Genomic DNA, 24,484 nt, shown 5'->3' with positions numbered 1-24,484 from the left:
AATGAACAGGAAGCAAAAATATGTTAAGCCTTAATATTCATAAAGGCTGAACGACGAATAACATTCAGAGTGGCGAGGCCATGCAATAAAGACACCCTTGTGCTAAGTCTTATTTTTCTCATCTGCATAGGTAAATTGTCCACCACACATGGCTTTGAGTGAACTGAGATGTTACTATCTTGCTTATCATAGTTGGAAGTTTAAAATGCACATGTTTAATATTAGGTATTTGATGTGTTTAGTCAGGATTCAGACGAGCATATCAACCAATAAAATGTTTCTGGAGTACAATCCTGCAATTATCCAACTTAAAACTTTTCATTTCTTTGAGCCAGCAATTAATTTCAGGGATTCAGTAGAAATTTATTTTTTTGAGAAAATGTACAAGATTATGGCACCAATTTTAAGGAAATAACAAATACAAATTTGTTATGCAAATATACTTCTCTTCCATCTCTATATGCACTTTGGGATAGCATTCCTTCCTAGTGACTCTGACCAGTGTTTCCAATAGGACAAATAACAGGATAGAACTAGACTTGCTCCGTGAGGTATAGTCTGTCTATCTCTTGGAGTTCTTCTAACACATTAGAATAGAGCCCAGGCTAGCCTGTTGCAGCATGAGAGCCTGTGAAAGACCCCATCAATTCCATCGGAGGCTTAGAGGTATTTAAAAAAAAAAAAAGCCATCTCATTCATACAGGCTCTGTCCAAACAGCCCTACGAGACAATCCCAACCCTAGACCCACACAAAAGAATTAGTAAATGTTTGTCTTTAGACATTAACTTTTAGGAAAGTAATTTTGTAATGCAAAAGTAACTAATACCAATATGAATGTGCCTCAGTAGGTAATTTGTTAAATAAATCATAAATGAACATACAGACATAGAAAGAATGAAGGACACTGTAAGTTTGGTGCAGCCACTATGGAAAACAGTATGGAGTTTCCTCAAAAAATTAAAAATAAAACCACTGTATGATTCAATAATTCTGCTTGAACGTACCCAAAGGAAATGAAATCGCTATCTCAAAAAGACAGTTGTTCTCCCATGCTCATTGCAGCATTATTTACAAAACCCATGGCATCAAAAAACTGTGTCCTATACAAATGAATGGGGCTTGATCCCATGACCCATGAGATCATGACCTGAGCCAAACCAAGAGTCAGATGCTTAACTGACAGCCATCTGGGTCCCCAGAAGAAGACTTTATAATATTTTCTTTTTCCTAACTTTAAGAAGATAGTATATAACACATATACAAACTATGCGTTAATGGACTGTTCATGTTAGCGGTAAGGCTTCCAGTCAACAGCAGGCTATTAGTAGTTACCTTAAGTGCACTAAACAAGTATTTCACACACCGCCTGTGAGAATATAAAACAGCACAGCCACACTGGAAGAGAGTAGTTTCTTTTTCTTTTTTTTCTTTAAAGATTTTATTTATTTATTTGACAGGCAGAGATCACAAGTAGGCAGAGAGGCAGGCAGAGAGAGAGAGGAGGAAGCAGGCTCCCCACTGAGCAGAGAGCCCGATGCGGGGCTCGATCCCAGGACCCTGGGATCGTGACCTGAGCCGAAGGCAGAGGCTTTAACCCACTGAGCCACCCAGGTGCCCCGAGAGTAGTTTCTTTTAAGGCTATACACAACTTACCATACATCCCAACAATCATACACCTGAATTTATTGTAGCGAAATGAAAATTTATACTCACACAAAACCGTGTATGCGGATTTCATACCATCTTTACAACAGCTGAAACCAGGAGATCTCTTCCAAGAATGAAGTAAAAAACAAACTGGTCATCTAGTATGTTTATTACTCACTAATAAAAATAAAACAACCATCCATTAACTCATGTAAGTCTTTTTAAAGAATTTTTTTTTAAAGATTTTATTTATTTATTTGACAGAGAGAGGTCACAGTAGACAGAGAGGCAGGCAGAGAGAGAAAGAGGGAAGCAGGCTCCCTGCTGAGCAGAGAGCCCGATGCGGGACTCAATCCCAGGACCCTGGGATCATGACCTGAGCCGAAGGCAGCGGCTTAATCCACTGAGCCACCCAGGGGCCCCAACTCATGTAAGTCTTGAGAGCAATTTGCCAAATGACAAAAACATGAAAAGTTTACATATGTTCTACTAATAAAAAATTATAAATTTGTATATAGTCAATAATGTAATAACTTTTATGAAAATATAAAATTATGTCAATAAATATAACATATAAAATATTTTAAATCCAGTTGTAAAAATGATTTTTGTAACAAAATTATACAACTATCTTGATGGAGAACAGAAGTGGTTGTGAGAGGTAGGTTTGGATAAAGGGTATAAGCATAAAAAGGTTCAATGAGGACATCTGTATTGGTTATAGTTTTACATGATGGTTGTGGTAGTAGTACATGAATCTGTGTATGTAATAAAACTTCTTAGAATTAAAGCATTAAAAAAAAAAAAAAAAACATGAAAATCTAATGAAATCCAAACAAGGTTAAGGGCTTAGCTAACAGTATACTACCAAGTCATTTTCCTGGATTCAATAACAAGACGTGGCTTACGTAAATGTTTTTACTGGGAGACGTGAGGTAAAGGATACTAGGGAACTCTCTGGACTATTTTGCAAATTCTTATAAGTTAAAATGATTTCAAATTAAACATTTTACAAAAATAACTCGGAAGGTGGTTTTATAAAATATTTGGTCGTATTTATAAACTCAGTTAAGCAAGTACAAATACTTGTTATTTTATAAATGTAAAACATTATTTCCTTTTAAACTACTTCAATTTGCTATATTTACAATTAAGTTTAGAGCCCAAGAGAGGTAAAAACAAATCATATAATACAGGATAGTCCTAGAATACTCCCTAGGACACTCTGCACTATATATAACAATAAATATTCATCAGTAATGAGGAAAGCAGATGATTTTTTGAAACTATGAAATTAAGGCCACAAAAAAAGGGTTTCAAAGTATCATCTGAAAATGTACATCAGATGAATTATCTGATGTATAATGAGGTCAGACTTGACATTTAAAACATTTAAAAAGTCAGACTTAACATTTTAAAACACTGAAAACATTTAAAAGCACTCCGACATTTATCACTTTCACAGGACGTCATTCCTTCATGAGTTCTGGTATTTGACTAGAGGTGCTCCACATTTAGCATGCTCATGAAGTTTTCATTTCTATATGATCTCCTGACAAAATGAAGCCAACTGTGTCACTGATATCCTGCCATATATATACTGTCCTCCAGTGTGGACTCTGACCCTCAGTGAGGTCTTCTTTCTGGGTGAAAGCTTTCCCATGATTATCATACAATTTTTTTTAATTGTATTTCTATGAACAATAAGCTCACTGATGCTTTATGATGATCCCTGATAATAAAATCTACCTTCCCCCTGAAGGCCCTCCTATTCTCTGCCTACACATAATTTGCCTCAGTGTATACTTTTCAGAATATAATGAAGCTAAAAGTTTTGCCCAAGGTATCGTCACATTGAATGTATCGGAGTTTTCTCAACATGTTTTCACTGACAGAAAATATGAGGTAAGGATCACTGAAGGCACAACAAATTCACCGTAGCCACCAGATTTACCTCCTGGACAAGTTCTTTAATCTCCTCAGGGCACATATCCAAAAACTGGCAGTACCATGGTTACATTCCAATCTGCTGGAAACACTGATGTTTAATGAAGTCTTGGTTGCCAAAGAAGGCATTTTCATAGTCATCACATTCATAGGGCTTCAGCAGTTCACTCATAAGTAATGAGCTGTGATTCTGTGTTAAAAGGATTTCCAACTTGACTGAATCTACCCATTTCTCTTGTGTGCATTTTCTTATGTTTAACAAGGTTTGACAAGTGGGAGAAGGCTTTCTCACAATCGCTGCATCCATAGGGTCTCTCTCCTGTATGAGTTCTTTGATGGACGTTAAGTACTGACTTTGTGGTGAAGGCTTTTCCACATTCACGGCACTCATAGGGTTTCTCTCCCGTGTGAATTCTCTGATGGGTAATGAGACCGTATTTGTGAGAATAGGATTTTCCACACTCAGTACACACAAAGGGAGTCTTTCCAGTATGACACCGCTCATGTTGTATGAGGCATATCTTCTGGCTGAAGGCTTTCCCACACTCACTGCATTCGTACGGTTTCTCTCCCGTGTGAGTCCGCTGATGTATAATGAGGGTGCGCTTTGTAGTGAAGCCTTTTCCACATTCATTACATAAGTAAGATTTCTCTCCTGTGTGAGTTCGCTGATGTATAATGAGGGTGCGCTTGGTGGTGAAGCCTTTTCCACATTCGCCGCACATGTAAGATTTTTCCCCAGTATGAGATCGCTGATGTACGATGAGGTTACTCTTCACTGTGAAACCTTTTCCACATTCATTGCATATATAAGGCTTCTCTCCAGTATGAGTTCGCTGATGGACAACAAGATAGCGCTTCATGGTGAAGCCTTTTCCACATTCAGTACATATATAGGGTTTCTCCCCGGTATGAGTTCGCTGATGCACGATGAGATTGCTCTTCACCGTGAAGCCTTTTCCACATTCACTGCATACATAAGGTTTCTCTCCACTATGAGTTCGCTGATGTGCAATCAGATAGCGCTTCATGGTGAAGCCTTTTCCACACTCACTGCATGTGTAGGCTTTCTCTGCCGTTTGGGTTTGCTGAGGCAAAGTGAGACTGCTCTTCCCGTTAGAGCCTTTTCTGTATTCACTGATGATACAGACTTTGTCTTGTGTATGAGTTTTTGGATGTTTAGCAAACATGACATTTCTGAAGACGAGTTTTCCACGTGGATCACACCCATTGGGTTTCTCTCCTCTACGACCGCTCTCATGGTAAATGAGGGGAGACGTCCTGTTGCAGGCTTTCCCACCTTCAATGCATGCGTGGGGTTTCTCTATTCTAGGAGTCCTCTGATGCTTAAAGTCTTGGAATTCAGTGCTGCTACGTTTTGTGCTTTCAGGGAATTCAATTCCAGAATACAAATGTTCATGATTACCGGGCAGAAAAGGTTCCTCTTCTCCATTAAACTCAACAGCCTTCCTTATTTCACATCTTCTCTTCTCGTTCACTAAACTTAAACTCAAGTTCAAAGCTTTTCTACATAAGTCAAACATGTGATTTTGCGTTATGGCAAAATGTATTTTGCTCGGATGAACAGTATGTCTAAATGCACTCTGCTCCCCGTATTGTTGTGCCCTCTTCAGAAACCTCCGGTTTTGAGAGAGCTCTGGCAGGTGACTATTAAACTCCCCGAATCCTAGGAAAACAAGACAGTAACAAATTCTCATGAGGACAGTATGGAATAAAAGTGTTTTAAAGATGCTGTGGTGGGAGTGGCTCTTTATTGTTGACAATTTTAAAAGAAAATTATAAAGGGCGCCTGGGTGGCTCAGTGGGTTAAGCCGCTGCCTTCGGCTCAGGTCATGATCTCAGGGTCCTGGGATCGAGGCCCGCATCGGGCTCTCTGCTCAGCAGGGAGCCTGCTTCCCCCTCTCTCTCTCTGCCTGCCTCTCCATCTACTTGTGATTTCTCTCTGTCAAATAAATAAATAAAATCTTTAAAAAAAAAAAAAAAAAAGAAAGAAAATTATAAAGATTAAGACGAAATAAATATCAGATCCAAGAAGAGATAAGGAGCATATTCAGAGCTAAATGCCCACAAAAGATAAAGAGTTCTCATCTGGGGAAAGGAATATGTGGGGGAGCTGATTAGGTATCCTCAGACACCTGTGACACCTTGTGTTAAAGACTAGAAGATCACTTCACCACTCCCCTTCACGGTACTCACTCACCCAGATGGGTTCTATCCCGGATTTCATCCTCTGTTATCGATGGTTCACCTCTGGTTTCCAGCTTGGACAATGCATGTGGTTTGGTAGCCTGACCCCCTGTTCGTGAGAAATGACAAAAGACTTAGATGCAGTGACTTGGGGTAAAGTAGGTTGAGACGGGAAAACATTACATTTTATAGACAAAACAATTTCTCATATGCAAAGTAAAAGCTCTCTTTCAGGATAGAAAAGATTATACTCCTCTGTTTAGGGTCAAGAGAGGGGGCTCTTCTGAAGACCGTAATGACTGCAAAGCTATCTTTGAGGGATAGAGGAAAAACCAGTGACTGAGCACATCTAAATGACACAGAAAGCTGTCCTCACCCACTGACACCAGGTTGCTGTAGTTCTCCAACATCACGTCCCGATACAGGTCCTTCTGAGCGGGGCCCAGGAGCTGCCACTCCTCCCAGGTGAAGTCCACGGCCACATCCTCCAGTGTCAGTGATTCCTGTAATAACACGCTCCTGTTTAATATGATGTGAATTACTTTTGTTAACATGGAAGAAGCATGAGGAAGGCTATTCTAATCACCATATAGCCTCAACTATATATAGTTTTTTTCTTTTTAGGGCACCTGGGTGGCTCAGTGGGTTAAGCCGCTGCCTTCGGCTCAGGTCATGATCTCAGGGTCCTGGGATCAAGTCCCGCATCCGGCTCTCTGCTCAACAGGGAGCCTGCTTCCCCCTCTCTCTCTGCCTATCTCTCGGCCGACTTGTGATCTCTCTCTGTCAAATAAATAAATAAAATCTTTAAAAAAAAAAAAAAAAGAAAAAGAAAAGAAAAAGAAAGAAAAGAAATTTCAGGAGACCCAAGTGGCATAAACTCTTGAATCCCCCAAGAAACTGGCCTGCCTTCCCCACAGAGTCAGTGCACATCATGCAGCTTTTCATGTCTCTCTGGTTATGATGTCTCTTAGAGATATCAGACTCAAAGTGACCGCTACCGTAACCCACAGGATGCACCAGTCACACCCGTGTTCTAACAGTAGTCCTTCAGAATAACCCCTGTGAGTAAAACATTCCTGATTTCACTTTGCCCTGCCTTTGAATTTAGAGTCTAAGTTAATTTCTCCCCAGAATCCAATAATCCCAATTTATACTAAAAGGCTGAACTGATTTTTCTCAGGTCACCAGAAACCTGTGAAAAACATACGAAAAACGTAACAAACGAAAATCACCTGGGCCTTCGTCATTTTCTTCTGTGCTCACTGAACAGTAACATGGATTCTTCTGTCTTTCATCTCTCCTGCATCTGCCACGAAGTTCTTAAGAGTCAGAAAGCTCGGTGTCTGCTTGAAGTTGTCCCTAGGAGCAATGATATCCAAGTCCAAGCACCTCTTCTTTCTTCCTTCATTCCTTCACTTGATCACTCTTGCTCTTGGGGACCTGAGACCTGTGGCTGAAGAACAAACTGACTTTGAGTGTCCATTTCCTCTGGGCCGACGTGTGATCACTGCTGCTACACACTTACCTTAAAGGACCTCGATATTTCCAACTCTGCCTCTATTTGGTGCCCCCGAGGCTTTCACACTCTAGGGCAGTAAAGAAGGGTCCTAAATGAGTGAGAGGTGCGCCTCTCGTTGTGAAGTAGAAGCCGCATGGCTATTAAAGGCGAGGTGGGAAAGCAAAAGCAATAAAGCACGATGCCTCAGAGGCTGGTAGATTATGAATAACAACCACTTAGAACATATGGAAGGTTCTGAAGATCTGGACATTGTGTCTTTAAAAAGCATGCGTGCTCATGCCCTGCTCTGAAGGTCTTTATATGCCCCATGGGTACACACACTTCAGTGTGAAGACTGGTGTACCAAGCAAATCACAGCCTGTCTTATCCCACTTTGTGCGCTAAATGATTAACCTTGCCCAACAGAGGCTTGGCTTTTGCCCTTAGTTTCTAGGAGGAAACTTCTAAGTCCTTGGGATATCCTGCATGATAAGAGTGTCTCTGCTCACCTGGGAGGCTTGGGCCATGCAGGGCAGTCTATTCTAATAAAATGATTTATGGGGAAGGGCCATGGACCATGTGGTATCAGCCGGGCCTCTGGAGGGGCTGGAGGAGACTAAGGTCAGCCACACAAGCAGTAAGTCATAAGTGCTCATTAACTCCAATAAAAACTCTGATGCCAAGGCTTGTGTGAGTTTTCTCTGGTGGGCAATAATGATAGCAAAGGTAAATGAGGAACCTATAAATTATTAATCTATATACACCTAATGGCAGAATCACAAAATACCAATAAAAACTGACAAAATTAAAGAGAGAAATAGAAAATTCAATAATAATAGTTGAAAGCTTCAAAATTCCACTGTCAATAATTAAAACAAAACAAAACAAAACAAAAAACAACAGAAAACCAGGGGCGCCTGGGTGGCTCAGTGGGTTGTGTCTGCCTTTGGCTCAGGTCAAGATCTCAGGGTCCTGGGATCGAGCCCCACCTCGGGCTTCCTACTCAGCAGAGAATCTGCTTCTCTCTCTCTCCTTCTGTGCTCTCTTTCTCTCACTCTCACTCTTGTCTTACACTCAATCTCAAATAAATATTTTTAAAAACCTAAAAAGAAAAAAAAAAAACAGAAAACCAGCAGAGATATTTAAAACTTGAACACCATAATCAACTGACAATTATTTGATGCCATACTCAATAGCAACAAAATATATATTCTCTTCAAAGGTACAAAAAACATTCTCCAGGAAAGATCATAATTTAAGATACAAAACAAATGTCAATAAATTTACAATATATTTTCCAACCAGAACAGAACTGAATTAGATATCTGCTTCAGAATGAAATTCAGAAATACACAAACATTTGGAAATTAACTAGTATACTTCTGAGTAATCATGAATTAAAAATAAATATTAATTAGATGAAATGGACAAATGCCTGGAAAGAGACAAATAACAAAACAGACAGAAGAACAGTTCTAAAAAAAAAAGCCAAATAGACATAAAACAAGAAATTGAATTAGTAATTAAAAACTGTCTCCTGGGGCACCAGCATGGCTCAGTTGGTTAAGCAATCAACCCTTGATCTCCAATCAGGACTTGATCTCAGGGATCAAGCCGCACTTTGGGCTCCATGCTGGGCACAGAGCCTACTTAAAAACAACTACCTCACAAATTAATGCTTATGCCCAGATGTATTCCTTCTATGGTGTCACTATTATCAAAATACCAAAGCCAAACAAAGGCACCAAAAGAGAGGAAAATTACAGACTAATCTCTTTCATGAAATACATGAAAAATCATTAACATATTACCAAAACAATAAGCGAAATAAGAGAAAGACAAATACAGTGCGATTTCTTTCATATGTGGAATCTAAGAAAACAAAATGGATGAACCCATGGTGGGGGGAAGAACAGAGGAAAACAAATCATGAGAGCCTCTTAACTACAGAGAAAAAACAAGTTGATGGAGGAAGGTGGGTGGGGGATGGGATAGACGGGTGATGGTATCAAGGAGGGCACTTGTTATGATAAGCACTGGTGTATATGTAAAGGATGAATCGTTGAACTCTACTCCCAAAACCGATATTGAACTGTTATGTCAATAAACAAGAATTTAGAGGAAAGAAACACATATTAGCAAAAAAAATCTAGGATACTATAAATAGGAATTACAGACAGTGACTAAGGGGGATTTAGCCCAGGAATGCCAGTTTGGTTGGCTGGGTGGCTCAGTGAGTTAAGTGTCCAACAATTAATTTCAGCTCAGGCTGTGATCTCAGAGTCGAGCGATCAAGTCCTGCATGGGGCTCCAGGCTGGGTGTGGAGCCCACTTAAGGCTCTCTCTCCCTTTCCCTTTGTCCTCCTCCAACCCCTCGTATACTTAAGTGCCCGCTGTGTCTCAAAAAAAAGGTAGATGATAAATTTCAATGTAACAGCTAGAAATATAAACTATCTCAAGAGAATGAGAAGATAAGCTACAGACTAGATAAAATATTTGCAAAAGACATATCTGATAAAGGACTGTTACCCAAAATATACAAAGAACTCCTAAAACTCAATGATAAAAAAAGACAACCCAGTTTTAAAAATGGGCAAAAGCCCCAAAAGGACATCTTACCAAGGAAGATACAAGGATAGCAAATAAGCAAATGAAAGGCTTCTCAACATCATAATTAAAGAATTACAAATTAAAACAACTCTGAGATACCATTACACACTTATTAGAACAGCCAAAATTCAAAACACCAATAACACCAAATGCTGGCAAGGATATGGAGCAAAAGGAACTCTCATTTATTGCTATTGGGAATGCAAATGATACAACCACTTTAGAAAATAGTTTGGCAGCTTTTTTTAAAGATTTTTATTATTTATTCAGCCCCACTACTCAAACTACCACCAACACCCAGTGGGTCACTCGGGACCTTGGCTATTGTCATGAAACTCATCATGCCCCATTTCTATCATTTCCAACATAAAGTCGGGTTCTGAATCCCCAATTTACTGTACATCCTGGTTGCTGACCTCGAGCCATGTGATGAACCCACATGGCAACTTTCTCTTAGAGAAGGCCAACCCTGCAGCTCCTAGAAAATGTTTTGAATGGAGTACAAGTCCATCAGGACTACAGCATGAATGGTGGTACACAGCCTGCATGGTAGTAGTCAGTAATTCTAACACGGGTTGACCATCCCCACCAGACTCACAAAACCTTATTCTGTCCCCATGGAACTTGTGGTCTGCCCTCAGAAAATACCCCAGGAAACTAACCTTTAATCTGAATGCTCCCTTCACCCTCTGGTCCAAATCTTGTCCAACCACAATGGTATGAAAGTAGAAATCAGTCACAAAAAGAAAGTGGGACAGTCAAAAATATGTGGAGATTTAACAACATGCTAGTAAACAACCAGAGGCCAAAGAAGAAATCAAAAGAAATTTTAAAAGTACCTTGAGACAAATGAAAAAGAGAACCTATGAAAAGTTATGGGATGCAGGAAAAATGTCTCTAAGGGAGAAGTTCATAGAAATTCAGGTCCTGGTCAATCCACTTGAAAGCTCTCTAATAAACAACCTAATTTTACATGGGAAAGAAGTGGGGGGGGGGGACAAGCAAAGCCCCAAATCAGTAAATGTAAGGAAATAACAAAATAGAATGTGGAAATAAATCCAGTGGAAACTAAAAAGACAAAAGATCAATGAAAATACAAGCTGCCTTTCTTGGAAAGATAAACAAAAAACTGACAAACTTTTAGCTAGACTGACGAAGAAAGACAGAGGACTCAAATACAATCAGGTAAGAAAATAACTGGTCCCTGTCTCACATCAAAATCCTAGAGGAGAACACAGGCAACAACCTCTAACATTGGCCATAGCAACTTCTTACTAGACATGTCTCTGGAGACAAGGGAAACAAAAGCAAAAATGAACTTGGGACTTCGTCAAGATAAAAAGCTTCTACCCAGCAAAGGAAACAACTAAAAAAACTAAAAAGCAATCTATGTAATGGGAGAAGATATTTGCAAATGACATATCTGATAAAGGGTTAATGTCCAAAAATCTATAAAGAACTTACCAAACTCAACACCAAAACAAATAAACAAACAACAACAACAAAAAACCCAACTAAATAATCCACTTAAGAAATGGGCAAAAGACACAAATAGCCATTTTTCCAAAGAAGACCTACAAATGACTAGCAGACACATGAAAAGATGCTCAACAGCACTCATCATCAGGGAAATACAAATCAAAAACACAATGACATATTACCTCACAACTTTTTAGAAGGACGAAAATTAACAACACAGGTAACCACATATGTTGGCAAGGAAGCAGAGAAAGGGGAACTCTCTTACACTGTTGGTGGGAATGAAAGCTGGTGTAGCCCCTCAGGAAAATAGTTTGGACGTCCCTCAAAAAGTTAAAAATAGAACCACCCTACAATCTAGCAATTGTACTACTAGGTATTTACCCAAAGGATACAAAAATACTGATTTGAAGGGACACATGCACCCCAATGTTAACAGCAGTGGTATCAAAAATAGCCAAATAATGGGAAAAGCCCAAAGGTCCATCAACTGATGAGTGGATAAAAATGTGGTGTATAATATATACACACACATACATACATATATACAATGGAGTGTTACTCAGCCATCAAAAAGAAATGAAATCTTGCGTTTTGCAATGACATGGATGGAGCTAGAGTATATTACACTAAGTGAAACAAGTCAAAGAAAGAGAAATGCCATAGGGTTTCATTCACGTGTAATTTAAGAAACAAAAAAAATGAACATAGGGGAAGGGGGGGAAAAAAGAGAGGAAGACAAACCATAAGAGACCCTTTTAACTATAGAGAACAAACTGAGGGTTGATGGGGGGAGGAGGAGATGGGCTCAATGAGTGACGGGCATTAAGGAGAGCACTTGTTGTAATGAGTGCTAGATATTAATATGTAAGTGATGAATCACTAAATTCTACTCCTGAAACCAATATTACACTATATGTTAACGACCCAGAATCTAAATAAAAACTTGAAACAAAAAAGATAAGCAAATAAAATGATGATTTTTTTTAAAAAGGTGAAAATGATTAAAAAAAGGTGAAATACTCAGGGAAAAAGATTACCAAAAATTTAAAACACCTTTTGAAAACTGTATCAGAGGGGGCGCCTGGGTGCCTCAGTGGGTTAAAGCCTCTGCCTTCAGTTCAGGTCATGATCCCTGGGATCGAGCCCCGCATCAGGCTTTCTGCTCAGAAGGGAGCCTGCTTCCCCTTCTCTCTCTGCCTGCCTCTCTGACTACTTGTGATCTCTGTCTGTCAGATAAATAAATAAGATCTTTAAAAAAAAAGAAGAAGAAAAGAAAACTGTATCAGAGAAATTGTGATGACTTAAATAAATGGAAAGATACACTTTGTCCATGTCAGAAAATGGTCCATTTTTTTTTTTTAAATGAACTGAACAGACTATTCTCCAGAACTGGCCTAGAGTCACAAATCTCAAACATAATCCCAGGAGGCTTTTCTGTATAAACTGACAACCTGATTCTTAAATTCACATACAAATGCAAAAGGTCTAGAATAGCTAAAACAACTGTAAAAAAGAACAGGATTGGGTGCATGGGTGTGGCTCAGTTGATTTACCAACTCTTGGTTCCAGCTCAGATTGTAAACTCCGAGTCCTAGGATCACGTCCGGTGTCGTGCTCCACACTCAGCTTGGAGTCTGCTTCAGATATGCATACTCCCTCTCCCTTTGCCCCTCCCCCTACTCTCTAAAATAAATAAGACTTTATTGGTGAGTCTGTACCACCTGACTACAAGAATTTTTATCAAAACTACAGTAATCTAGACAGGGTAATATCCGTGTCAGAACAGATGAATGAATAGAATAGAGTACAGAATATATATATAGTCAACTGACATTTTACAAAGGTGCAAAGGCAGTACAGTAGAGAAAGGACAACCTTTCAACAAATGTTGATGGAACAAGTAGACATGCTATACAAAAAAAAAAAAAAAAAGAACTTGGATCCATACATCGGATCATATATCTTGCTCAAAATAAAAAAAAGTAAGTGAAGGGGCGCCTGGGTGGCTCAGTGGGTTAAGCCGCTGCCTTCGGCTCAGGTCATGATCTCAGGGTCCTGGGATCGAGTCCCGCATCGGGCTCTCTGCTCAGCAGGGAGCCTGCTTCCTCCTCTCTCTCTCTGCCTGCCTCTCTGCCTACTTGTAATCTCTCTGTCAAATAAATAAATAAAATCTTAAAAAAAAAAAAAAAAGTAAGTGAAAACCCTAAAAAAAAAAACAAACCCAGAACACCCTAAACCTTTGAGAAGAAAAAATTGGAGAAAATCCTCTGCTCTTGCAGCAAAGCAGATTTCTTAGGCACATCAAAAGAATAATTCATTAAGAAAAGTTCATGTGTTGGACTTCATAAAAACTAAATCCTTCTGCTCTCCAAAACACACTGTTAAGAGAATGTTGGAAGGCAAGTCAAAGACTAGGAGAAAATCTTTGCAAAGCATATAACTGGTAAAGGAAAAGTCTTGTATCCAGAATATAGAATGAATTCTCAAAAATTAACAAGAAAAGACAACACAGAAGTGTAAAAGACTTGAACAAGTACTTCACCAAGGAAGATATCTGAATGCCAAATAAGCATATGAGAAGATGTTTAACTAACATCATTAGTCATTATTAGGTAAACACAAATTAAAACCACAAGGTAAAAAATAATAATAATAAAAATAAATAAAATAAATAAAACCACAAGGTACTGCTCCATACCCATCAGAATACCTAAAATCAAAAAGAATGCCAAAGTGTCACCAAAATGTAAATACTTATGCCTGGTGAATTTTATGGTATGTAAATTAAACCTCAGTAAAACTACTAAAATTATAATTGAATACTTTTGAATACAGTTATTATATTAATGTTTCACTCAGACACCATGGCATTGGCTCACCAACCGTGTTGATACTCACTGCAGTGATTAAGAAGTATAAATATCATCTCCTACACAAATATGTTGAGGATGAGCAATTACATGATACAATTAATTTTTCTTTGTGTTTATACAGATGATCCTAAATGGGGGGAGGGGGAGGACAAGGTTTTCACTATGAAACAGAAGATAGGGTAAAAGAGAAGCTTTCACTTAGAATGACTCTAAAAGGAAATATCCAAAAGTGCAGTGAACTTGAAGGCAAGAAAAACAAAAGCTACATCTTTAATAGTCAATATATCACAGGCTCACTCCGAACCCATTTAATCTTGTGGGAATGTTAGAAGAGTGGTGATGTTGGGAGACGAACTTTTCAGTAAGGTCCACGAGGACGGACTGAAGCAGTGAACTGGGTTCGGATTAACTGGAGAAAATGCACCTTTCAGGTCTCCCGCATTCATGGTTTGATCCTGAACCTTCCGATTCTCTGGGGGCCCTGGACCTCCTCAAACACTGACAGCTCCACATGGCGTCTCCAGGAGGAAGTCCTGTATCAAAGGCCCTACTAACCCACAAGCAAGCCCAAGGAGCCAACAGGAACATCTCCAAACCAGGCTTCTCTGACGCGGAAGCCAGACGAGACAGGCGTTCACGGACATACTCCCTACCCCACTTCTCAACCACCGAGTCCCACAGACAGTGAGATCCACGTGGACCTCAAACCCTAACACAGTAGGCCGCTCGGCCGGGACTTCTTCAGACTCTTAAGCACCGACTTTCCAAAGGCCCCATCACTCCCCTCAGATTCCTCAGGGACTGAATCCCAATAAAATCCCAGCCGCGGTTCTTCACACACGCTCCCGTTTCACTGACCCCACAGGCCGAGAGCTAAGCCCAGAACCCGACTCACCTGAACCCGAACCGCTACAGACGCTGTTGGCAGCCACGAAAGGCCACCCACTTCCAAAGCCACCCCTCTCCGCGTGCGCTTCCTCGCGGTACCTAGGGACTCGGGTCCTCCTGGGCCGACGCCTCCCGCGAGGACCTGGGAGCGCTACGGGATTTCGGAGCGCCGAGTACTGGCCCGGCTCTGTGACATAACGGCCACGCCCACCCCGGCCCGTCTGATGGGAGGGGGCATAGCGGCTGTGTGAGGAGATCGAAATCATGACGGGCCACATCAGTGTTTTTACCTCCTGTTGGGAGGGATGGTCAACAGAGTTATGCTAACCGGGTAAGACTCAGAGGTTGGTGTCTACCCAAAGCCACCAGGCATGTTTATCCGCCGAGAGAAGAAAGATGGCGGCGCCCTCTGTGCACTGCCGAGTGCAGTCGTTAGGCGGGAGCACCGTGGACGCGGCCATCTTAGAGGAAGGCAGGTGTCCGTACGGCTGGGATGGGCTCAGACCAAGGCCGACGTGGGGAAGAAAGTTTGAAGAAGCTGGAACGTCGCTGGAGAGGCCTCGGTCATAGAGTTGATAAAACCAGTGGTCGCTTAACGTCTTAGGTTTAGGGAGAGGGCGGTTGTGTATAGACTGGATAAGGCCCTAGTCGTTCAGAAGGAAGACCGCTTTTGACGGGCGAAGCTAAGAGGGTGGGCTTCCTAAAGAAATGCTAATCCCCCCGTGGGAGTGGATACACAGCTACTACCTGCAGTAAGGAAAGGGATGAAGTGAAGGTGCAAATGTTTGTTTGCCTTACAAAAATAAATGAAGATGACCCTGGGGTATTGAATATGAAATTACGAGATAATGTAATTATTATACTTTGCATAGTGCCCAGATTTTTAAGAGCGCACACTTTAAAGTTTTTATTATTATTTAGGCATGGGAGGTTTAATCATAGAGGATTTAGTTACTCCCTCTTTAGAAAGCGACCTGAATCAATTTACATTTTTCATTCTCTTTGATGTAGAAATTCTAACTGCAACAGTTTACTTACTAAAAAAAAAATTTTTTTAAGATTTTTTTTTAAAGATTGTATTTATTTATTTGACAGAGAGATTACAAGTAGGCAGAGGCAGGCGGGGGGGAGGGGGGGAGCAGGCTCCCAGCTGACCAGAGAGCCCGATGCAGGGCTCAATCCCAAGTCCCTGAGATCATGACCTGAGCTGAAGGCAGTGGCTTAATCCACTGAGCCACCCAGGCGCCCCTAAAGATTCTTATTTATTTATTTGACAGAGCACAAGCAGGCAGAGCGGCAGACAGAGAGAGAGGGGGAAGCAGGATCTCCACTGAGCAGGGAGCCCGATGAGGGCCTGGATCCCAAGATGCTGGGATCAGGACCAGGAGCGGCAGGCAGACACTTACCCAACTGAGCGACGCAGGTGCCCCCCAAATTTTCTTAATATTAACAACATTGGCTTTTGCAATTAAAAAGGAAAAAAATCTAGGGCGCCTGGGTGGCTCAGTGGGTTAAGCCGCTGCCTTCGGCTCAGGTCATGATCTCAGGGTCCTTGGATCGAGTCCCGCATCGGGTTCTCTGCTCCGCGGGGAGCCTGCTTCCTCCTCTCTCTCTCTCTGCCTGCCTCTCTGCCTACTTGTGATCTCTCTGTGTCAAATGAATAAATAAAATCTTTAAAAAAAAAAAAAAGAAAAAATCTAAATGTACGATGATAGACAATTACTTTGGTAAATTATGAAACATCCACTAAGCCAAACAGTACATAGGAACTGAAAAGAATATACTAAAATTGTCAGTATAAATAAGGAAAGATAACTGTATTCTCAAGAAGAAAAAAATATATCTTCAGAATAATATAAATCTTATGACCCCCATTATGGGAACAAATTGTAAGCATTTGCCTGTTTACTTGTGGTTGGTTAAGTAAACATTTAGTTTGGATTACTTCTGGCTTTGTACTTAAGTGTATTTCAGAAGTTTTCACATTCCCAATTTTTGCAATTCTCCATTGTTTACATATCTTTGTGTCATAATTCCATATTACTTTATTATGAAAATGTCAATTTTAGAAGTTTTAGAGTATTTAATGATGTAGATGCTCATAACGTTATAAATATTAAAAAACTAACCTCAATTTTTTTTCATGAAATATACTTACATATGTTTGAAAATTTGGGGAGAATATATTATAAACAATGCTAGACTCAAGTACAATTATGGGTTATTTAAAATGTTTTCAATGGTTTATACATGTTTTCTAATTTTTTAAAAAACTTCTTTAAAATTTTAGGGGTGCCTGGATGGCTCAGTGGGTTAAAGCCTCTGCCTTTGACTCAGGTCATGATCCCAGGGTTCTGGGATGGAGCCCCCCATCAGACTCTCTGCTCAGCGGGGAGCCTGCTTCCCTTCTTCTCTCTGCCTGCCTCTCTGCCTACTTGTGATCTCTGTCTGTCAAATAAATAAAATCTTTTAAAAACTTCTTTAAAATTTTAAGTATTGGGCACCTGCGTGGCTCAGTCATTAAGTGCCTGCCTTCTGCTGAGTGTCCTGGGATCCAGCCACATATCTGGCTCCCTGCTCAGCGGGGAGCCTGCTTCTTCCCACTCCAGCTCTCCCGTGCTTGCGTTCCCTCTCTTGCTATCTCTCTGTGTCATAAATAAAATCTTTAAAAAAATTTTTTTTAATAAAATAAATTATTTAAGTGGGCTCCATGCCCAACATGGGGCTTGAACTCATGACCCTGAGATCAAGAATCACATGTTTTACCAATTGAGCCAGCCAAGCACCCCATGTTTTCTAATTTCCATACATTAAGAATTTATTGTCAGTATAATTTCTTAATTGCAAGAGTATTTTATTCTCTTCAGGAATTAAATGGGTCACCCCATTCACCTGGGATGTCAAGCTCTGAAAAGTGAGTTCAGCGTCTGGTCCAGAGAGCTCAGGGTAGCCTGGGCAGCCCATTCTGGGACACTGCCTGATCGATTTCAGGAATGAGCTGATCTGACCTTGCCATGGCAGGATGTGTAGCTCTACGAAAGGGTAAGAACTGGAGTGGATCAGAGGGCCTGGTTGGTAGAACACTCATATCTGATTCTTTACTGTAGAGAGTGTCTACCCGGAATTCATCCTGTTACAGTGTAGTGGTGGTAACAGGTGCACTGATCCGGGATTTAGGGCAAAGATGTTAAAATTTAAGTACAGATCACAAAGATTATTTTACAAATACAGGGTCTTGGGCCGAAGACTAGAGGTTCTGGTTTAGGAGGTCTGGGGTTTGACTTAAAAATTTGCATATTTTACAAACTTCTCAGAGAATATTGAGGCAGGAAGCCCAGAGAAAACAGAGAAAACAGGTCTGGAGTGTTCCCGGCTTACAAGTATTATGCTTGCTGGTTACCCTCAGTATACGTAGGTCTTAGTACAAATTACATTGCTCAGAACAGCTGTCCTTGAAAACCCATACCACAGCGGTGCCTGGGTGGCTCAGTGAGTTAAGCATCTGCCTTTGGCTCAGGTGGTGATCCCAGGGTTCTGGGACTGAGGCCCTTGTCTGGCTTCTGCTCAGCCTGGAGCCTGCTTCTCCCTCTGCCTACTGCTGCCCTGCTTGTGCTCTCTGTCAAATAAATAATTGAAAAACAAAATAGCTCCTCCATTATAAGCTATGTACTTGCCTTCTTATTTCTCCATAGCACTTAACTGACATTCTATTATGTACTTATTTTACTCAGTCACCTTCACTAAAGGACATGACTGCCTGTTTTGTTTATTAACATGTCCCCAGTGACAATGGTGCTTGGCACAGTGCAAATGCTAAAAAATAAAAATAAATTCCTTAAAGGAATGAGTTACTCAACACTGCCATAACACTGCCATAACACTTAAGTAGGCATGGAGCCTACTTAAAAATTTTTATTTTATTTTTTTAAATATGGCAAATTTGGGGGGGGTGCCACAAGTAGGATTTATAAACTAGATTGCATATCCTTTTTTTAAAAAAATTTGAGAGAGAGAGAATGTATGCATACACACATGTGAGTGGAGGGAAGGGGGAGGGAGAGAATCTGGAGTAGACTCAGCACAGAGCCTGATGTGGGGCTTGATCCCACAACACTAAGATCATGACCGAGCCAAAACCAAGAGTCGGAGGCTTAAATGACTGAACCACCCAGGCATCCCACATGTTCTTATATCAAGGAAATAACTGGATAAAGAAGAACAAGGGAAAAAATAAAAAATAAAAATAAATAAATTTTTTAAATATAAAAAAAAAGAACAACAAGGGAAAAAAGGGGAGAGCAAAAGGCTTTTTTCTAGGAAAACTAAGATTTTTTTCCAGCAGACCTGCTCGAAAAGAATTGATAAAGGAAGCTCTAACAATGGAAAGAACCTAGATGTCCATCAACAGATGAATGGATCAAGAAGATGTGGTATATATACACAATGGAATACTATGCAGCCATCAAAAGAAATGAGATCTTGCCATTTGCGACAACATGGATGGAACTAGAGCGTATCATGCTTAGCGAAATAAGTCAAGCAGAGAAAGACAACTATCATATGATCTCCCTGATATGAGGAAGTGGTGATGCAACATGGGGGCTTAAGTGGGTAGGAGAAGAATCAATGAAACAAGATGGGATTGGGAGGGAGACAAACCATAAGTGACTCTTAATCTTACAAAACAAACTGAGGGTTGCTGGGGGGAGGGGGGTTATGGACATTGGGAGGGTATGTGCTTTGGTGAGTGCTGTGAAGTGTGTAAACCTGGCGATTCACAGACTTGTACCCCTGGGGATAAAAATACATGTTTATAAAAAAATAAAAAATTAAAAAAAAAGGAAGCTCTAACAAAAAGGGAATGACAGAAGGAATGAAGAATGACACCAGGAATGAAGAAAATGAAATGAAAAAGGTAAATATATCATCAGATGTAATAAGCTATTCCCCTTTGAGTTTTTAAAGTTATGTTTGACAACTGAAAGCAAAAATGACAACTTTACCTGCTCAGTGTATAAGCAGGTTTGGGAAAGATCAGTTAAGACCACTATTATAGGGGCACCTGGGTGGCTCAGTGGGTTGGGCCTCTGCCTTCAGCTCAGGCCCTTATCTCAGGGTCCTGGGATCAAGCCCTGCATGGGGCTCTCTGCTCAGCAGGGAGCCTGCTTCTCCCCTCTCCCTCTGCCTGCCTCTCTGCCTCCTTGTGATCTCTCTGTCAAATAAATAAAAATCTTAAAAAAAAAAAAAGACCACCATTATATACTACACACATCTGACAGGAAGTCTAGGATCAAATATGACTGTGCCAAGTGCAGGACAAGATACAACTGGGGCACTGATACACTGAAGGTGGGAATATAAATTAGTATAGCTACTATGGAAAAGTTTGTCAGTTTCTTATAAAGTTAAAAACACAAACTTAACATGGGCATTTATCCCAAAGAAATGAAAACTTATGTTCATACCGAACTGGATTCATAGTATCTTTATTCATAATAATGAAACACTAGAAACAACCCAAAGTCCACTAATATTGAACAAATAAACTATGGTGCATTCATAGCAAAAGAATACTACTCAGTAAGAAAAAGTAAAACTATATGCCCAACAAATTGGATGAATCTTAAGGGAAATTTGCTGTGTGAAATAGAGCCTATCCCAAAGGTCACACTGTGTCATTCCATTTTAACAGCATCCTTGAAATGACAAGATCAGAGTGATGGAGTACTGGTCAGTGGTCGTCATGGATCAGGGTTGTGGGGAGAGTGTCACTATAAAGGGGCAGCACATGGATTTTTCTCTGTGGGCACAACAATTCTGCATCCTGACTGTGGTGAGATTTACGGGAGTCTATATATGTGATCAGGTTTCTTATAACGCTACACTAAAAGACAAAGCACATAAATTAATGCATGCAAACACTAGTGAAAACCAAATAAGGCCTATAGTTTACTTAGTGCACTGTACCCCTGTCATTTTATTGGTTTTGATTATGTGTTATGGTTATGTAAGATACTGTCACTGAAGAACCCAAGTACAAGTACTCAGGAACTTTGTACACTTTATAATTTTATGTGAGTCTAAAATTATTTCCAAAAACTTAGAAAAATCATATATAAGGTTATTTTCATAAGCTACTTTCAAACTTGAATAAATACACCCTAATTTGTTAAATTACATTTATAAATATATTCCTTTTTCTTTTGCCTGAAAAGAGATGACTTTAGAACCTAAGAAATCTAAGAGCTAATGATACAATGATGCAAATAGGGCACAGAACGCCCCTGCATTTTGTACATTAAAATTTAATCAGTGTTGAGGATAGCCTACTTTAAAATGATGGCCTCACTGAGAATATGGTTCAAGGTTTCCTGCCCCAAAATGGACATCAGATGTAGAAGATTAGACTTCTAATGGAAAACTCAGGTATGCATCGTTTTCGTGAGGCTTCTTTCCTCCAAAATTTCTCTGCTAGCTACTCCACATTTAGTGTGTTCATGAGTTTTATGTCTGTAATGAATTTATCAGAAATGAGGCAGAATGTAGCACTAAAATTCATACTTACTGCCATTTTCCTTCAACATGAATTTCACACAATTATTGAGGTTTTAATTCCAGGCAAAGGCTTTTGCACAATCATATCATTGCTACTGTGTGTAAGCTCGCTGGTAGGATCTATTATGATCACTGATGGGACAGGGTCTTTATTCCCATAGGAGGCTTTCCTATTATCTCCATTCATAAGCTTTATCTTAATATATACTTTTCATATATGTAATTACCTAGAAATGTTTCCTCAGAACTTTTCTGCATTGAAGTATCAGGTTTTTTTCCTGTTGTGACATATGATATGAGGTAATTGATCGCTGAAGGCACTAGCACATTCTCTGCATTCATTGAACTTCACTCCTGTGCAAATTCAGTATTTCCCAAGGGTGAAAATCTAGCAACAGGCTAATTGATCTATGCTGACTATATTCAGGTATGCTGGGAGCACACTGATGTTTAATGAGGTCACTGAACTATCACAGTTTACCCCCTGTGAGAGTTCACTTGTAGGTAATGAGTTCAGATTCTCTGCAAAGGCTTAGGTACCTTGACTTACACATTTCTTGTGTGTATTGACAAGGCTTAACAAATGAAAGGTGTTGTGAAATCCATAGAGTCTTTCTATGAATTCTTTGATGTACGATGGCTGCTGACTTGGTATTGAAGGCTTTCTTCCATTAACAGTCTACAGAGTTTGCTGCATAAATTCCCTGGGAATGGGATTACCACAGTCAGTACACATGAAGTTAATTCTGCGTGAAATCTCTGATGTCGTACAAGGTGTATTTTCCTCCTGAGGGTGTGACCGTATTCATTGTGTCACTGGGGTTTGTTTCCATTATGAGTTCTCTGATGTACAATAAGATTTCTCTTTGAGGAGAAGCCTTTTCCACAGTCACTACATAAAAAGGGTTTCTCTCCTGTATGAGTTCGCTGATGAACGATTAGTCGGCTTTTCACAGTGAAGCCTTTACCACATTCATTGCATGCATAAGGTTTCTCTCCAGTATGAATTTGCTGATGTAAAATGAGCTCAGTTTCCATAGCAAAGCCTTTCCCACATTCACTGCATATGTAGGATTTCTCTCCTGTATGGATTTGTTGATGTACAATGAGATAGCGTTTCATGGTGAAGCCTTTTCCACATTCACTGCACGTGAAGGGTTTCTCTCCAGTATGAGTTCGCTGATGTACCACAAGATTGCTCTTAAAGGCAAAACCTTTTCCACATTTATTGCATATATAGGGTTTCTCTCCAGTGTGAGTTCGCTGATGTAACATCAGTCCACTATTCACAATGAAACCTTTCCCACATTCACTGCATCTGTAAGGTTTCTCGCCAGTATGTGTTCGCTGATGGACGACCAGCCGACTCTTCAGGGGGAAGCCTTTCCCACATTCATTGCAGATGTAGGGTTTCTCTCCAGTATGAGTTCGCTGGTGTATGATAAGCATGCTCTTCACGGTGAAACCTTTTCCACATTCACTGCATACATAGGATTTCTCTACTGTATGATTTCGCTGATGTACAATGAGATTACTCTTCCTGGGAAAGCCTTTGCCACATTCGTCGCATACATAGGGTTTCTCACCTGTGTGGGTTCGCTGATGTTCAATTAGTCGACTCTTCATCGTGAAACCTTTCCCACATTCATTGCATATATAGGGTTTCTCTCCTGTGTGATTTCGTTGATGTACGATGACATAGTGCTTCGTGGTGAAGCCTTTCCCACATTCACTGCAGATGTAGGGCTTCTCTCCAGTATGAGTTCGCTGGTGTATGATAAGCATGCTCTTCCCAGTGAAGCCTTTTCCACATTCGCTGCATACATAGCATTTCTCTCCAGTATGATTTCGCTGATGCACAATGAGATTCCGCTTGCCTGGGAAACCTTTTCCACATTCACTGCATACGTAGGGTTTCTCTCCAGTGTGAGTTCGCTGGTGTTCAATTAGACGACTCTTCATGGTGAAGACTTTTCCACAATCATTGCATAGAAAGGATTTCTCTCTTTTATGAATTCTCTGATGTTCATTGAGCCTGGACTTTCTGGAGAACACTTTTGCACAAATATTGCATCCATAAGGTTTCTCTCCTGTATGAACTCTGTGATGATCTGTGAGCTGAGACTTCTTAATGAAGGCTTTTCCACATTCACTGCATATATGGGGTTTTTCTATTTCATGAGTTCTCTGAGGCGTAATGACTTGGGACTTACTGCTAATAGGTTTTGCACTTACAGGGAGTTTAACAGCTGAATGAAAATCTTCATGCTTATCACACAGAAATAACTTCACATCTCCACTGAATTTAGTAGAGTTTTTAATTTCATAGCTTTTGCTCTGGTTGACTAAACTTAAATTTGATTTCAAAGTTTTTATATAGAACTCAAGCATATGATTTTGCCTGGAAGGAAAATGATTTTTGCTTTGAGGAACAGTATTTCCAAATGCATCATTTTTGTGGTTTCGTTCCATCCCTTTCAGCATTCTTGGATTTTCCCAGTGACCTTGCAGGTGGTTATGAACTTTGCTAGGTTCTAGAAGAGAAGAGAACAATGAATCCTTTCATAATCTTGTTTTGAATATAACTTTAAAAAATTCTTTCACGTTTCTTAACAAATGGCACATTACTGACAACCCTATGATAACAGTATAAAATAAATGCCATAGTGTGCCTGGGTGGCGCAGTGGGTTGAAGCCTCTGCCTTTGGCTCGGGTCATGATCCCAGGGTCCTGGGATTGGGCCCTGCATCAGGCTCTCTGCTCAGCGGGGAGCCC

At 40.2% G+C, this 24,484-nt stretch overlaps 1 protein-coding gene across 5 annotated transcripts in view; it reads right to left on the bottom strand.

Moving 5' to 3' along the window:
• Positions 1-24,484, bottom strand: part of LOC116579136 (zinc finger protein 432-like) — a 58,549-nt gene that overhangs the window by 15,297 nt on the left and 18,768 nt on the right. For 3 of the 5 annotated variants that reach the window (XM_032324118.1, XM_032324120.1, XM_032324119.1), the window contains exon 5: positions 20,980-24,243. In XM_032324118.1, coding sequence (XP_032180009.1) covers positions 22,523-24,243 — 1,721 coding nt within the window. In that variant the 3' untranslated portion in view covers positions 20,980-22,522. Of the gene's footprint in view, positions 5,283-5,816; positions 5,913-6,179; positions 6,307-7,035; positions 7,257-15,161; positions 15,371-20,979; positions 24,244-24,484 lie in introns of those variants that run through there. The other 2 variants (XM_032324122.1, XM_032324123.1) reach the window with 2 other exon arrangements.

The sequence above is a fragment of the Mustela erminea genome, chromosome 19 (genome assembly GCF_009829155.1).
Source record: "Mustela erminea isolate mMusErm1 chromosome 19, mMusErm1.Pri, whole genome shotgun sequence".
Classification (NCBI taxonomy): Eukaryota; Metazoa; Chordata; class Mammalia; order Carnivora; family Mustelidae; genus Mustela; species Mustela erminea.
Note: the sequence above shows the minus strand (reverse complement) of the source record. Positions and strands in the feature narration are given on the sequence as shown.